The sequence below is a fragment of the Podarcis liolepis genome, assembly GCF_965112155.1.
Source record: "Podarcis liolepis genome assembly, chromosome: 2".
Taxonomy (NCBI): Eukaryota; Metazoa; Chordata; class Lepidosauria; order Squamata; family Lacertidae; genus Podarcis; species Podarcis liolepis.
Window position 1 is genome coordinate 85,931,943 of NC_139555.1, and position 14,310 is coordinate 85,946,252.

General features: G+C 44.4%; 1 protein-coding gene and 1 long non-coding RNA gene across 11 annotated transcripts in view; one reads left to right on the forward strand and one right to left on the reverse strand.

Moving 5' to 3' along the window:
- Positions 1-14,310, reverse strand: part of LOC310700189 (clathrin heavy chain 2-like) — a 46,438-nt gene that overhangs the window by 12,289 nt on the left and 19,839 nt on the right. For 3 of the 9 annotated variants that reach the window (XM_083489383.1, XM_083489384.1, XM_083489382.1), the window contains exon 3: positions 831-896. In XM_083489383.1, coding sequence (XP_083345509.1) covers positions 831-875 — 45 coding nt within the window. In that variant the 5' untranslated portion in view covers positions 876-896. Of the gene's footprint in view, positions 1-830; positions 897-1,128; positions 1,588-1,658; positions 1,932-4,443; positions 6,818-14,310 lie in introns of those variants that run through there. The other 6 variants (XM_083489378.1, XM_083489385.1, XM_083489381.1 and 3 more) reach the window with 5 other exon arrangements.
- Positions 5,456-9,562, forward strand: LOC310700236. Of its 2 annotated transcripts, XR_014522517.1 has the most exons (3): positions 5,456-5,584; positions 6,876-7,032; positions 9,467-9,562. It is a non-coding gene; the product is annotated as an uncharacterized lncRNA (long non-coding RNA). The 2 variants fall into 2 exon arrangements; XR_014522518.1 differs by lacking the exon at positions 9,467-9,562 and having other exon boundaries at positions 6,876-8,081.

Consider the following 14,310-nt stretch of genomic DNA (forward strand, 5'->3'; position numbering starts at 1 on the left):
TCAGATATATCCAACGATGCTTTTAAAGTGAAACATGCCTGCATGCAAGTTAATAGAGGACAAGGCTTTTGCACATAGCCAAGTATTGGATTTGGGCTAGCAGGTGGCAGTGTGACTAGACTGACCTTGGCTACAACCTAAGTGGTCTTTTAATGCAGGGGATTTTAGGCTAGAAATCACCTGAACCCACAACCTGTCATATTACTAGCAGACTGAAGGGCTGGCATAAGCAGTATCTCCCAGCAGCCGTCCCCAACCTGCAATATGGACATAATGGGCTGTATTTGTGATGGCAGGCATGGACACTGCCAGATTTTTTTTTGGGTGGGGCAGGCCTTTTGTTGGGGGGGTGGGCAAAACCTCAGTTAGCTATGTATTTTTATCGATTTTTATTGACTGGGGGGGCAGCTGCCCCTCCCTGCCACCAATGTTTCTTGAAACACCTAAAAAATAAAAAAGGCCCTTCCTCTCTGAGTGAGGACAGTGCAGTAATACTTCTTTTAAGCTTTGCTTGCGGAGGGTGGAGGCATGCCCAGTCAGAACTCCCCTAACCAACCACTGATTCCTATAGGAGCAACTCTCATTTATGACCCCAGAGGAGATTTAAAATGGCTTCCACCGGAACCCCGCAAATCTTCTATCCACACAACCACCTCGCCCCTTTCACACTCTCTGGGGCTGCATAGCGCCGCAACCACCCCTGAGCTCGACCCATTCCAAATCGCGCACCCGCCCCGGCCCGTCACCACCTCTCGAGTAACTATTTTCCCACAGAGGCCTATAGGTTGAGCTACGTGGGTTTTTTTTGGGGGGGGGTGTTTCCTGCTTACCTGAGTCAAAACTTCCACGCGGACTGGAGACACAGGCTCGCTCATAGCTTGGTATTCCGAATCAACCTGCAGTGCAGAGAAAAATAGGAGCAAATGGTGCGCGGGAGAGAAAAGGGGGACACGTGGGGAGAGGGGCGGCTTTGGGGAAGGTTTATGGAGTCGGGAGTGACGACCCAGGCTAGCAAGTAAATTATAACAGGAGTTAACAGTAAGAGGCTCACCCCGAGGAAAAACTGTAACTAAATCCATGAAAACAACTGCACCACATAGTTCAATATTTGAGCTTTTAAAAACTTACAGGGAAGCGCTCCGCGTAGCTGGCAGTCTTCCCCACCGCGGCTGCCCAAAGTTCCTACTCTTTCCTCCTCCTTTTTCCTCGGATTATAATGGCGTTTCAAGGCCATTCCTGCCCTCTTTCCCAGGTGTACATGATCTTGCTTTCAGACTCGATCCAATTAGCCCTAGCAAAAGGGAGGATCCCTCAGCCACATCTCTCTCTACTACTCCTACCGGTTCGACCAATCCCAGACCAAGGGCCCCATGGAGAGCAGCCTGATGCGGACCCAGGAAAAAGGGGGAGGAAAGCAACCAACTCGCCCCACCCGGAGCAAGCGGACAGGAAGCCGTTGTGTATGAAAACCAACAGCCTAACGATCTGCTACGCGCAGAACACAGACCGTGGAGTTTGCACACCCGCTTTGGTATTTTGCACGAGAAAGCGGCATATAAATGCTTTTATAAATACAGTGCAATATATAACTCTTGGATGTTAAGCTTTAGAGGCATATCAGAAGGAGCTGTGGCTAGCAGAAGATCTGGGTTGCAGACCAGAATCGGAATCAGGTTCGTTGCTTGGTTGTCTTCAGCCCAAGCTCCTGATAGTGCAGAGAACTGAAAATCCACACTGGCTCCTCCTAAGTTTATTTCGAAGCAAGTCCAATTAATTTCAGCGGTGCTCATTTCTCAAGGCCTTGTCCTCAAGAAAAGGTAGTAAATGTGACTCTGGGTGGTGCTGATACAGACGTGGAATCACCCTACAAAAATTCTTTTTCCTGCCGAACCAACCCTGCACATCGCGAATGGGATGTCAGAGAGCAAAAACTTCTCGCCTTGGTGCGCCTGTTTTCTATGGGGTTTGAGGGGGGAGGCGGGGAAGGGAAAGGACCTTTGCTTATGCTCAGAGTAGCATGCAATCAACGTGAGCCCCCGCTTTCAATTTGAACTCGAGCTACTCTGATAATTGGTTAGTCCTGTTAGTATCTGAGTGAAAATAATACCCAAGTAATAACTTGAGCCTATGAGCACGTAGAAGTCTCACCTCATTCCACAATATTTACTCCCAAGTAAGTTTGCACAGGATCTGGGCACAAAGCAGCAATCCTGTGCTTTCTTACTTTGGAGCAAGCCCCGCTGAAATGAGTGGGACGACTGACTTGAAAAAGACGGGTTGGGAGCAAAAGGACCCTAAGCAGATTTGCTTAAAAATAATTCCTACGTACTTCGACGGCACTTACTTGGTGGTGTATTTAGGATTGTATCCTTCACTGAACTCCAAAGTAGCAGGATTGCTGATTTAGAAGGGTCCATATTGCTTGAGCAATATGGTAAACACTGCTCTCTAACAAAATTTACTCCTGCTCTTGAAGGACTCCAAAATCTGATAATCACCACTATCAACACACATGAATCCTGGGAAATGTAGATTGTTAAGGGTGGTGTGTGTTATAGCTCTGTAAAGGTAAAGGGACCCCTGACCATTAGGTCCAGTTGTAACCGACTCTGGGGTTTTGCGCTCATCTCGCTCTATAGGCCGAGGGAGCCGGCGTTTGTCTGCAGACAACTTCCGGGTCATGTGGCCAGCATGACGTAAGCCGCTTCTGGCGAACCAGAGCAGCACACGGAAACGCCGTTTACCTTCCCGCCAGAGGGGTACCTATTTATCTACTTGCACTTTGACGTTCTTTCAAACTGCTAGGTTGGCAGGAGTATAGCTCTGTAGTGTAGGGGTAAACTACAGTTCCCAGGATTCAAGTGGGGGTGGTTGCAAGAAATGTGATTTAAATGTGTGGTGTGTATGCCCCAGTGCGCACTATGTATGTCCCAATAGGGTGTGCTTTAAAGTGTTTGCATTTGCATAGGATTGTACATTTATAGTTACTGGAAGGGATATTGTGCTAGAGCCCAGAATTCCCCCCCCCCCTTAAAGTTCTTCTTGCAAGACATTTCCCAGTGTTTGTGGCATTTACCCACTGATCGCAATCAGGAACATTTCATGGTAATATTTTAATGTTGCATTTGAGCTAATGATTCTGTAAAAGTATTTTGTTGATGGTGTGGGTGTGTGTGTGAGAGAGGGGGGGGGAGGGATTTCAAGCATTTTGTAAACCTGAGGAGTTTTTTCCCCCTGGACCTGTTTTCCAGATTGCAATCTTTGCAAGTTAGAACTTATCTTCTAATTTTCTTGGTTATGCTATTTCAGGGATGTTGTATTGTCAGTTTTTCAAACCTTCTCCAGCATTCTAAACTGAGCAACAGTGAAATTCAGATCTTTCATCTCTCTCAACTTCCTTTAAAAATGTCTCTTCCCCCCTTTTTATTTTACTTTATTTCATTCCATTCCATTTATGAATCACTTCCTATGAAACATCTTTAAGTAATTTAAAACATTAACAATAAAACATATATGAAAAGATTTCATATATGAAAAGGATTTCATATCCAATAAGGAAACAGACTGGGATAAAAGGCTCTATTTAAAGGCTTGTTGAAAAAAAGATGATCTTCAATAGGTGCTGAAAAGGCAGTAGAAACAATGTCTCTCTGATATGTAATGGAAGCCTGTTCCAGATTGATAAAATTAATCTGAATTAATTAATTAAACTTCCTTTTAAGAGTCTCTGTTTTAGTGAATGAGGAGGGAAGTGAGGGACAGATGGGGCTCATTAACCTGGGAAGGCAGCCCATCTAGAAGGAAAACTCTTGATCCTAAACTTCCGCTGCCTTGTGGGATATCTTCCAGAGAAAAAAAAGACTAAGGAGTACACATATCCAGAGTCGATTCCCTAAAATGGTTGGATGGCATCTTGAATGCCGTCTCCTGACAACTCCTGCAGCCAAGTTGGTGCCAAACCTATTGCTCTTCTTTCCCTTGGACCACATCATCAAGGCAGAGGAGAGGGGGCTTGTCGTCTGAGCAACCCAAGACCTCCATACATACTGCCCAGGCTTGCACCCTGGGGAGGTCAACTTCAGTGCCGCTAACAGAGCAGTTTGACTTCGCCCCAGAGGGGCATTCCATTATCTCTCGAGACAGACAGATGCCAACGATAAAAAATACTGTTTCTGGAGGTCCTGAAGTTCCAGCTCCCTTTTCTGAAGCTTTTTTTTTTAAGTCCTTTGTGCTGTTTACTCATCTTTTGGTCCTTTAAAACCCATTCCTGAAGCTCTTATTCCTCCTAGGAAATCATCCATCTGGAATCTAGAGTCTCAAAATGAGTCCCCCTTCCTGCCACAGACCCCCCAAGCTAGTACTTTTGGCAGTGTGGGGCTTTCCAGCTGAGATCACTGCATTGCAACTAGGTATCACCCTAACAAAATATAACATTCCCCTCACCTCCAGGACAGCCTTTTCTTGTGAAGCATTAAGCTGGCAAGAGCCTCTTCCGGAACACGGAGAGCTTTGGAATGTGTTTACTCACAATGATATCAAGGCGCCTAGTAACTTCCTTTCAGCACTCTTTGAGCAGTGGAGTATTCCAAAAAACAAAGCAAAACAAGATTATTTGGTGAATTGGTCCAGGGAAGAACATGGTGGGGTGTGAGGGGACTGTGTGTTCTATAGTTGTGATGGGAAAGAAGTGACAAGTTCTGTGAGGATAAATGGCAAAGATCAGTGTTCACCAGGGAAACTGTGGCACCTTTCTGGTATAACAGAGTCCAACCTTTTATTTATTGTTTGTGTGAAGTTTACATTTTTGCTGGGAGGATATTCTGGGAGGGAATGAGTGGGCCCAGGGGAGCCTTAACTCTGTGCTAATGAAGTTTGTTTGTTTATATATTGGCCAATAAATTTCCCCGAGTTACTTAAAAGTTAGATTGAATGGGGTTCCCTGTGGTGTGATTATATGGGTGTCTTGCGGTTGGATGTGGCAGCAGGGTAGCGAATACACATTTCTGCCACCCTCATTTAATTCACACATCATACTGGCTTATTTTTAGTATTCTGCTGCTTCTAGAGTTCTCTTTCGCTGTAGGAAAGTTTGTGCTTGGCAACGCTGAGCCTACCAGTGGAGAGGATTACAGAAAAGAGGTCACTAGCATCAGGGTTCCTTGGTTGGAGACAGCATTGCCGGGTCCAGCCCCCAAGTGGGCTTCTCCATCTTTAGACAGTTGCACAAAAGAACTGGAAACATCACAAAGTGTGGCTCTTCTTATTACACAGCAGTGGTGGCAAAAGAAGCTTCCGCGGACGAAATCTTCCCTTCTGTGGAATTTTGAGCAGTTAAGAACATAAGATCTGACCTCATAATGGCCAACAGATGCCTACGGGAAGCTGGCAAGCATGACCCAAGTGTAAGAGTACTCTGCCACCCTGCAGTTTCCAGCAACTGGTATTCAGAAGGACACAGCCTCCAACCATGGAGGCAGAGCTTAGCCATCATGGACGTCACAAACCGAAACATTTCTGAGTTCTGTGAGATTTTCACTCTTGTAAGGCTGCAGTATTAAGCAGACTTTATATTGCTTCCTAGGAAGTAAGACCCATTAAAGTTGATCAAAGTTAGTGGTGAACTTATTTATGGGGAAACTTTAAAATTAGGGTGTAAGTAAGCTTAGATCTGCAAACTTAAAAGTTCTGGAATCCCTTTGTACTCTGGAGAGACTCAGAATTCCTAGCTGAGCACTCGGAGTGCATTGTCACTAAGAACTCTGCCATTAAAAATTCCTTGTTATGGATCTGAGCTTTTTGTGACTGGAATGAATAATATCACTTTGCAAAATTTAGTTCCTCTTTTGAGTGCTTTATACTGCTTTTTAAAATCATAAACCTGGGAAGGAAGAAATAGGGGTCAGAAAACTTTTTCAGCAGGGGGCCGGTCCACGGTCCACAGACCTTGTGGGGGGCTGGACTATATTTTTTTTGGGGGGGGATGAACAAATTCCTATGCCCCACAAATAACCCAGAGATGCATTTTAAATAAAAGCACACATTCTACTCATGTCAAAACACCAGGCAGGCCCCACAAATAACCCAGAGATGCATTTTAAATAAAAGGACACACTCTACTCATGTAAAAACACACTGATTCCCGGACCGTCCGTGGGCTGGATTTAGAAGGCGATTAGGCCAGATCTGGGCCTTAGTTTGTCTACCCATGAAATGCACACCTTCTGAAAATCGGGAAATTGCTTAAGGTCATTCATATTGGCTAAGTAGAAGGCCAACAATTTAGATATAAGACCAGTTAGCAGAAATGTTTCCTGTAAAAGAAGTGCAGGATGAGTTCATTATTAATGGAGGCAGTAATTTCCAATTATTTATTATAAACATTTTTTTTACATGCAAGTCAGATGGAGCTAACTTCTGGTCCTCCAAATGTTGCTAAATGGGTGGGTGCGGTATTGTGCTTTTAGTCTAACATGCAGTTCTGCCATTAGTTATGTGCAGATGTGGGGACTTCATATAGCCAGTAGGCACAAGATGACTACTTTAATGTTTTGATTAAAAATTGTCAAAAATAGATGCCTGAAATTTTTGGTGGCAATTGAAACACTTTGATACTTTGTCAAAATGTTGACGTTTTCTTAAAATCTTTAGCGTTCAATTTGTTAAATACAATTTTTCCTACTCCCTCAACCAGCTTTGGTGTGAATTGAGAAGCCATATGTGTTTCAAGTGGCACCAAATCTGTGCTGTTGGGATGCAGATGAGAGGTGTGAATTCCAGGATTTTGGATCAGGTCCATCCAGTTCAAAACTAGTGTTCCAGTACTGTAGTGATGTACACATAATTACTTTTAACAGCTGTCCTTCTACTTTATTCAGGAATGCTTGGAGGACCAATGCTGTATTTGAGAACCAAGGGGGCTTGAGTGTGGTCTGGTTGGTACTCAGTAAGGCTGTGTTTGTACCAGGTGATATGCAAACAAGGAGAAGCAGAACCTTGAGGTTCCTGCCCTGAGACTGCAAAGAGCAACACAAGGTATACCGTACTTGGGAATAGGTTAAGCAGAGTGGAAGGATTCTTACTTATCAAATATTCTGCTGGCTGTTTGGCACAGCTCACCAGAAACTTTCATTACAAGCAAATTTATGGGGTGAGAAGGTGTTTCTGGCCCACTGATTTGCATTGCGAATCAGAACCTTTCCCAGACCGTGAATCCATTCATAAAGGTTATGGTATGCTGGCCCAGAGCTATCCCTTTTTGGCTTGCCTATCCTTAGGCACATACCAGCTTGTTATCTGAAATGCAAGAATCTGGTCAAATGTATTGAAGTACCCCCAGCTTGTTGTTCCTGTTGGTTATATGCAGGACATTAGAGAGAAAATTTGAAGGTGAGGAACACTTTTAAAAAGGTACTTCTTGTAAGACTTGGCTGTGGACGTCACCAGTGAACAGCATCAGAAAAACCAGGACAAAACCACTGGTATGGCTGCCCCCTAGGGGTATGTCAGGAAGACTATACTCTGTTTCTGGAATGGAGTGTGGTGTTTCTGACTGCATGAACCAGATGCAGGGAATGCCATTCCCCACTTTTATTCAGAAAGCTAACTTACTGGTGCTAGTACCAGTGTGGGTGCTGGAGGCTGTGGTGCTGGCCTCCACTAAGTAGCATAGTGGTGTTCCGAGAGAAGTGCCTAGTTCTCCTTGGACACATTCTGCACTTCCCGGTGTGTGCTGCAACTCCAGACTGCAGAGTGCAGAAAGTTGCCACCTGGTTATATCTCAGTATAGTTAGTTAACGCAGTTTGCCCACTCCTGTGTTAGTAATAATGAAAAGTGTTTTTTTTTTGGAATAACATATATAATACATATTGAAGCATTGGTTGGACTGATTCTACCCATACTGACTCCAATTTCATAAATGGCACGCAGAACAGGGTATGGTTGGGTGTGGAAATAATTATGCCATGACGTCACAGGATTTTTGCCCTTTCTCACATCCAGGAGCCTCCAAAACGTTAAGTGTTTTTTCCTCTTCTTGGATTTTTTAAAAATATAAATGATTAAAAACCTATGCACAATGGTACCTACCTTTTGCTCCCCTCTTCTGTTTCCTCAGATCCCTAAATGCTAGTGGATTGGGGAGCCAATCTGAATTATATGCATGGCTCTGATCCTGTGTCTGTAAGGTTAGAATCCCTAAGAGGAAACCTGCTGAATCAGTCAAACCAGTTCTTATGGCCTTAACTACTCATCTAAGTATCCATCATCAGCTTCTTTAAGAATGAGCTCTGTTGCCAAGTTATATGGATGGGCCTTTCCCCATCTTGCCTGGCTGGATGCCATGTCATCCTACGATGGAGAGCAATAGTGGGACAAGTGGGGTTGTGTGTGAGAGAGCTCCTCTATCACTGCCGGATTTACGTATAAGCGAAACAAGCTATAGCTTAGGGCCCCACTCTTTTGGGGGCCCCCAAAAAAATTAAAGGAAAAAACCCCTGGATATACATTTCCTAAATAGATAAATAAAATAAAACCGACATATAGCAACAGTGTTTTGTGTTGTGTAGGTTCCTATGATGTAAGTAATGGGCCCCACCTGCTAGCCTGCTCCCTAAAATATCACATATAAAGGGCCCCATTACCTTCAGTAGCTTAGGGCCTCATCAAACCTAAATCCGGCCTGCCCTCCATCCCATGCTCAGGTTTGCATATATGTGTAAATATAGCCTTAAAGACATCACAACCTCCATTGGCCTCCATTTCAAGGAAACCAAACACTGATAGGTGCAGACATCTCTGAAGTGTCTCACAGGTGGGAGACTAGGGTGTGCACAACAGTTACCCATCTTTTCCTGTGGCCCATGTGTTCCTGAGTCTACCTCACAACTCCTCCAGCAAGTGTTTATAGAGTTGCTTGTTGTCAATGTGCCTGTTCCATAGCTGCCATTTCTGTAGCTGCCACATTGTCAACAGCTGCTATTCTTTGGGCCTCCTGGGACGCCCTGAAGGAAAACATGAGCAGATTTATTTTCTAGGTGAACAGCCTCTGACACGTTAACCCAGCTTTCCGCTACCTGGTGCCCAGGCCCTGGCTGATGGAAGTTGCACCTCTCAGAGGCACCAAGGTGAGGAAGGCTGGAGTGGATTCCACCCTCTTGCCCTTTTATACGTAAACCACAAAAGATCAAAGTGTGAGTGAAGTAAGGCCATATAGGTTTAACCTGTCACATTTGGGGGAGGGGATTAAAAGACTGTGATGTCCTCCAGCTTCACAGTTTATCATACTGGCATTGATAGTAAACCTGTTAGCTAATCCAGCCTGTGGCTAGGAACCAGGCAGCTGTGGCTTTGAAAGGTTTATATGCTAGTAAAACACTTTCTGTTGTTTAAATTGTTTTGTCTGTGTATGAGCTTCTAATCAAAGCCTATTTCTTCTCTTCTCTTTTTGCATGCTCCACCAACTTGCAGCTCAAAATCAAACATTCTGATTTAATAAGTGGGTGCTGGCTACAGAGGCTGGAAGCAGCTGGAGCTGAGATCAGCCCCTAGATCCCGTTCTTAGCACAGATGCTTGGCTGTATCCAAAGGAGATTCAGTCCTCAAAGACACATTGATGCTCAATCTGCACCCTGCACCATCAACTCCACACAGGGATTTAATATGGCTGAAATGGCTTGACAGCATGGCTTGTAGATGGCTTGTAAGAGGGTCTGTTTGAAAGTACTCTGCAAACATTGGGCTTGCCTTCCAGAGACGCAGTGAGGTTGTGGATGTCTTTCTTTGGAGGATACCGAGGCAAAACAAGCAGGATCTGTGTTGTCTTAGGTGCCCCTTCCCAACAGTGCGTTTTTAACGGCAAATCTAATCTGCAATACGATTCTTTCTCTTGGGAGTCGATTTTTGGGGAAGATTGTGAGGGTTAAGGAATGATTAGTTGTTAAAACCCTTTTGTTCTTAAGGAATGATTAGTTGTTAAAACCCTTTTGTTCTTAGAAGGGTAAGATGCTAAGTGAACATTTGATACAACTCGGTTGACATTTTTAGAGGAGAAAAGCCACTTCAGGTGGGGGTTGATTTGAATCGGAGAAGAGAGTGCTGCGTGATTCAAGGACTCTGAGCACAGGCTCATATTTGCATATGCTAATTTATATGCATAGATGCAAAGTAAGGCTGGCTTCCAGGGGGGCGGGGAAGCAAACTCTGCCTCTTACTGTCAGGGCTTACTCTGAGCAACATGGCACCAACAGGATTTTCTGTATGCTGCAGGTAGATTGGGCAGAGGACTCAATCAGGTGCCAAGAGCTGCTGCTTATGTACATACGAATACTCAAATAACTCTTGTTCAGCATCTGACACGACTCTCTCATGCAGGCACACTTTTATATACTTACATGCCCCTGTCACAAATCAACACCATTCACACATGATGTTGAACAACCACAGATTAACACCATCTCTAGCCACAACTGGAAAGCAAATTGTGATGGTAAGTGGCTGAGGTCTGTTTTTCAAAGTTTTTAAAAGGCGGGAGGAGGGGTAGGAGAGCAGGACTCAGTACAAAAGACCTGGGGCTCAGGCTCCCAGAGCCACCCTGGGTGGAGCTGTTTAACCATTTCTCTGCTCCAGGTTGGTCTCTCTCTCACACACATATACCAGCTTCTTTTCCAGTGCCCCAAAATATGTATGAACAAGTCCATAACAGATGGCTACTGGAGTAATATTTCAGCCTTCCCTCTCCAGGGGGCAGAACCACAGCATTATCACACATGCTTTCTTATAACAGTGTTTTTCAGAGCCTCCGCAATCCCCCCTTCTCTTTAACCAATTGCCTAGCATCTGGACGGCTGCTCAGAAATGTATAGATTCATCTCCAGTAAGTGATAAGGAGGACCACCACAAAGTGAGCTGTGTGAGGAGATTCTTAATGCCGTCTGGTATGTAGGGAGGAATTAAGATGTTCCTCATTGGTATTCCTGCTCTGATGTCCTCTCTATTGTCTGTGTTTGGGGTACCAAGGTGGTGAGCGCTCATCCTCTTCTTTGTTCATGGCTGGAAATGTGAAAAGCAACTGTTCTGGGTACTGTCGCCTGCGTTGCTAATTTTGTTTGCTTCACAAACTCAGTCTTCAAACTGAATACAAATACAACAACAACAACACCCCCCCACACATTAAGCAACAGAATCCTGGAGGTTTTTGTAGGCGTAATACTAAGTGCTGCTTGTGGGAAACTTAAAAGTGAGACCCCTCCCCTTGACTGAAACGTTTTCCTCTGTTACCTATTGCTTGCCTGTCCTGAGTCATGCTGGGCTGTTGCTGCTCTTTGCTCTTCTTGAGCAGTGGGCTATGTAAGCTGCCTTGTTCCTAATGGATATCTTTCTTCAGCCTGATGCCCTCCAGATGTTTTGGGTTAGAAGTCTCATCGCCCACAGCCGGCACATCTGGAGAAGCTGTCCTACCAGCCATCTCTATACTGCTGAGCTAATAACATAAGGAAAGCCCAGCTGGTTCAGACCAACGGCCCATTCAGTCTGGCAACCAGTTCCCAAAACCGTCTCTTTTAATTTAAATGGGTTTTATGAGTCACTTTTCAGTCAGCATATCCAAAGCAGCGGATATCCATAAAAAGAAACTATGTAGCAATAAAAACGAAGCGATTAAAACGCTAAAAATATAAATGAATTACTAAAGCAGGCTGCAGCAGTGGTCAGTAGAGAGCAAATAAATACCAAGAAGCACCAAAACAATAAAAGTAGCATGGCAAGGAGCTTCCTGGAGATGCGCAAGCAGGCCATGAAGGCAGCAGAGCTCCCTCTATTGTCAATCTGCAGAGCCTGTCGTTCAAAAACTACACTGCCCCTGACGGTGGGATGTTCTATTTAGCTATCAAATGAAAGTCATTTTGATGGTGATGGGTTTTTAAAGCATCATCTTTTGGTTTAAGTGGCAAATTGGTCTGGTCTGGGGATTATCGGCACTAAATATATATTTTAAAATAGTTTCATTGTTTTCTAAATAAACACGACCAACAAAACATGCAATTTGTCACACACAAACTCTTCCTCTCCACCGATACAAAGTATGACCACAGACTTAAAGGAATACAGTAGTACAGTAAGTCCACAACTTACACACATTTAACTTGTGCACATTCAGCTTTATACACTTGGCCAAAACAGGGGGAGCATCTGTGTGTGGGGGGAATACTTGGGCAATCCCACCCACCATTGTGCCCAGTGTGTTTTGACTACATGCATTTTTGCCTTTCGGTGCAATTCCCAGAACACAACCCCCTCATAAGTTGAAGGCTTATTGTACTTTATAGATTATGGTACCATTGCATTAGTCCAACAATTGTCTCCATATTTCCCCCATGTGTGCATGGGGAGGGGGGCGTTCTTCAGATTTAATCTTTGTGACACATAGAGGATATAAAGGATTGCCAAGTTGCATATAAAGACCAACAGATTTGTTTTCCCCATTTTCCCCTTTACTGCACTAAGTTGACAGGTCAGTTTTCTGCCAAACCAGAACCCGAGTGACAACCTTTCTGTAGTGCACCAACACCTAGTGATCTCCAAGCTCACTGTGACAAGCAAAAATGCTAGCAGTTCTTTATGACTAATACATTGAGTAGCATCATCCACTATCCAAACCAGTGTGTTATAGATTGACTCCCAATTCTTTGAACTCTTCCAGCCCAAAGGTCTGTATAACCTCACTTTGCCACCATAAATGCAGATATATGCCCTGAACCTCACAACCCCACCAACCATTAAAGCTCAGTGAGCGCAAAATGTGAGAAGAAAATGAAGAAGAAGAAGAGTTTGGATTTGATATCCTGCCTTTCACTCCCTTTAAGGAGTCTCAAAGCGGCTAACATTCTCCTTTCCCTTCCTCCCCCAGAACAAACACACTGTGAGGTGAGTGGGGCTGAGAGACTTCAGAGAAGTGTGACTGGCCCAAGGTCACCCAGCAGCTGCATGTGTAGGAGCGGAGACACGAACCCGGTTCCCCAGATTACGAGACTACCGCTCTTAACCACTACACCACACTGGCTCTCAACTGCACTGGTGAAATAGCGTGCCAACATTAAAAATTGTCCAGTGACTTGGGCCACTGGCCAGGGAACTATAGGTCCCTGGCAGATTGTACCCTCTGCTTCCCAAAAAAAAAATATGCAAAAAAATTGAGAAACTAGTTCTCGAAAGTAGCAATTACGAATGTTTAGTGCAATGTGTTTCGGAATGGAACTTTCTTCTTCAGGAGCCATCACATTAAAAACATAAAAGCCAACTATTGACATATAAACAAAATACTGTTTAGAATATTTGAGACATCATTGAAGAGCAAACATTGATCCTTCCATGCCAACCCCACCACCACCACCTTGGCCAAGAAGAACCTCATGGCAAGGCTTGGTGGAGCAACCTGGTCCTAGTTCCATCTGTTGCCCAGAAACAAGGAGCAGCTGTGGAGAGCTTGCTTTCTCCATGCTCCTTGCTGGAAAGTACCCTCGGCTCCAGCAGAATTGGAGCTGCAGAACCGAAGAGAGCTGTGCTCCAGCCCCATCCATCTTCCAGAGGATGAAAGGCTGCTGGGTTTGCATGTATGTAAGTTCTGGCAGGGTTTAGGTATTATTTGCCTGACTGAAAAGTGGGGTATAAACTTTTGAAATAAAACAATGCATGTGATAAATAGTTTTTAATGCTGTATTTTATATTGCTGTGAAGGGTGGGAATCTAATAACTATAATAATAATGGTGGCATTTAATTTTTGACTGATTGCAAATGAGTGGGCAACAGCTTTGGAGAGGGAGGAAGTGTGTGTAATAAATGCCGCTGGTCCCTGCTTTTACTGAGTAGCAGCTAGTTCCACAGGCTATACAGCAGGCACATGGACTAAAATTTATGATGTGTGAAAGTATTTTGAAGATTTTTTTTCTTCCTTCCTTCATGCCAGCCTGCTTGTGAATGGACAGAACAACACTGAAGTGAGCAAGCCTTACTCTACCATTCTATATAAGGGACCCTCTGCTCCAGAGAAGCGGACACGGAGCAATGGATCCAAACTACAAGAAAGAAGATTCCACCTAAACATTAGGAAGAACCTCCTGACAGTAAGAGCTGTTCGACAGTGGAATTTGCTGCCAAGGAGTGTGGTGGAGTCTCCTTCTTTGGAGGTCTTTAAGCAGAGGCTTGACAATCATATGTCAGGAGTGCTCTGATGGTGTTTCCTGCTTGGCAGGGGGTTGGACTCGATGGCCCTTGTGGTCTCTTCCAACTCTATGATTCTATGATTATGAACTTGGTG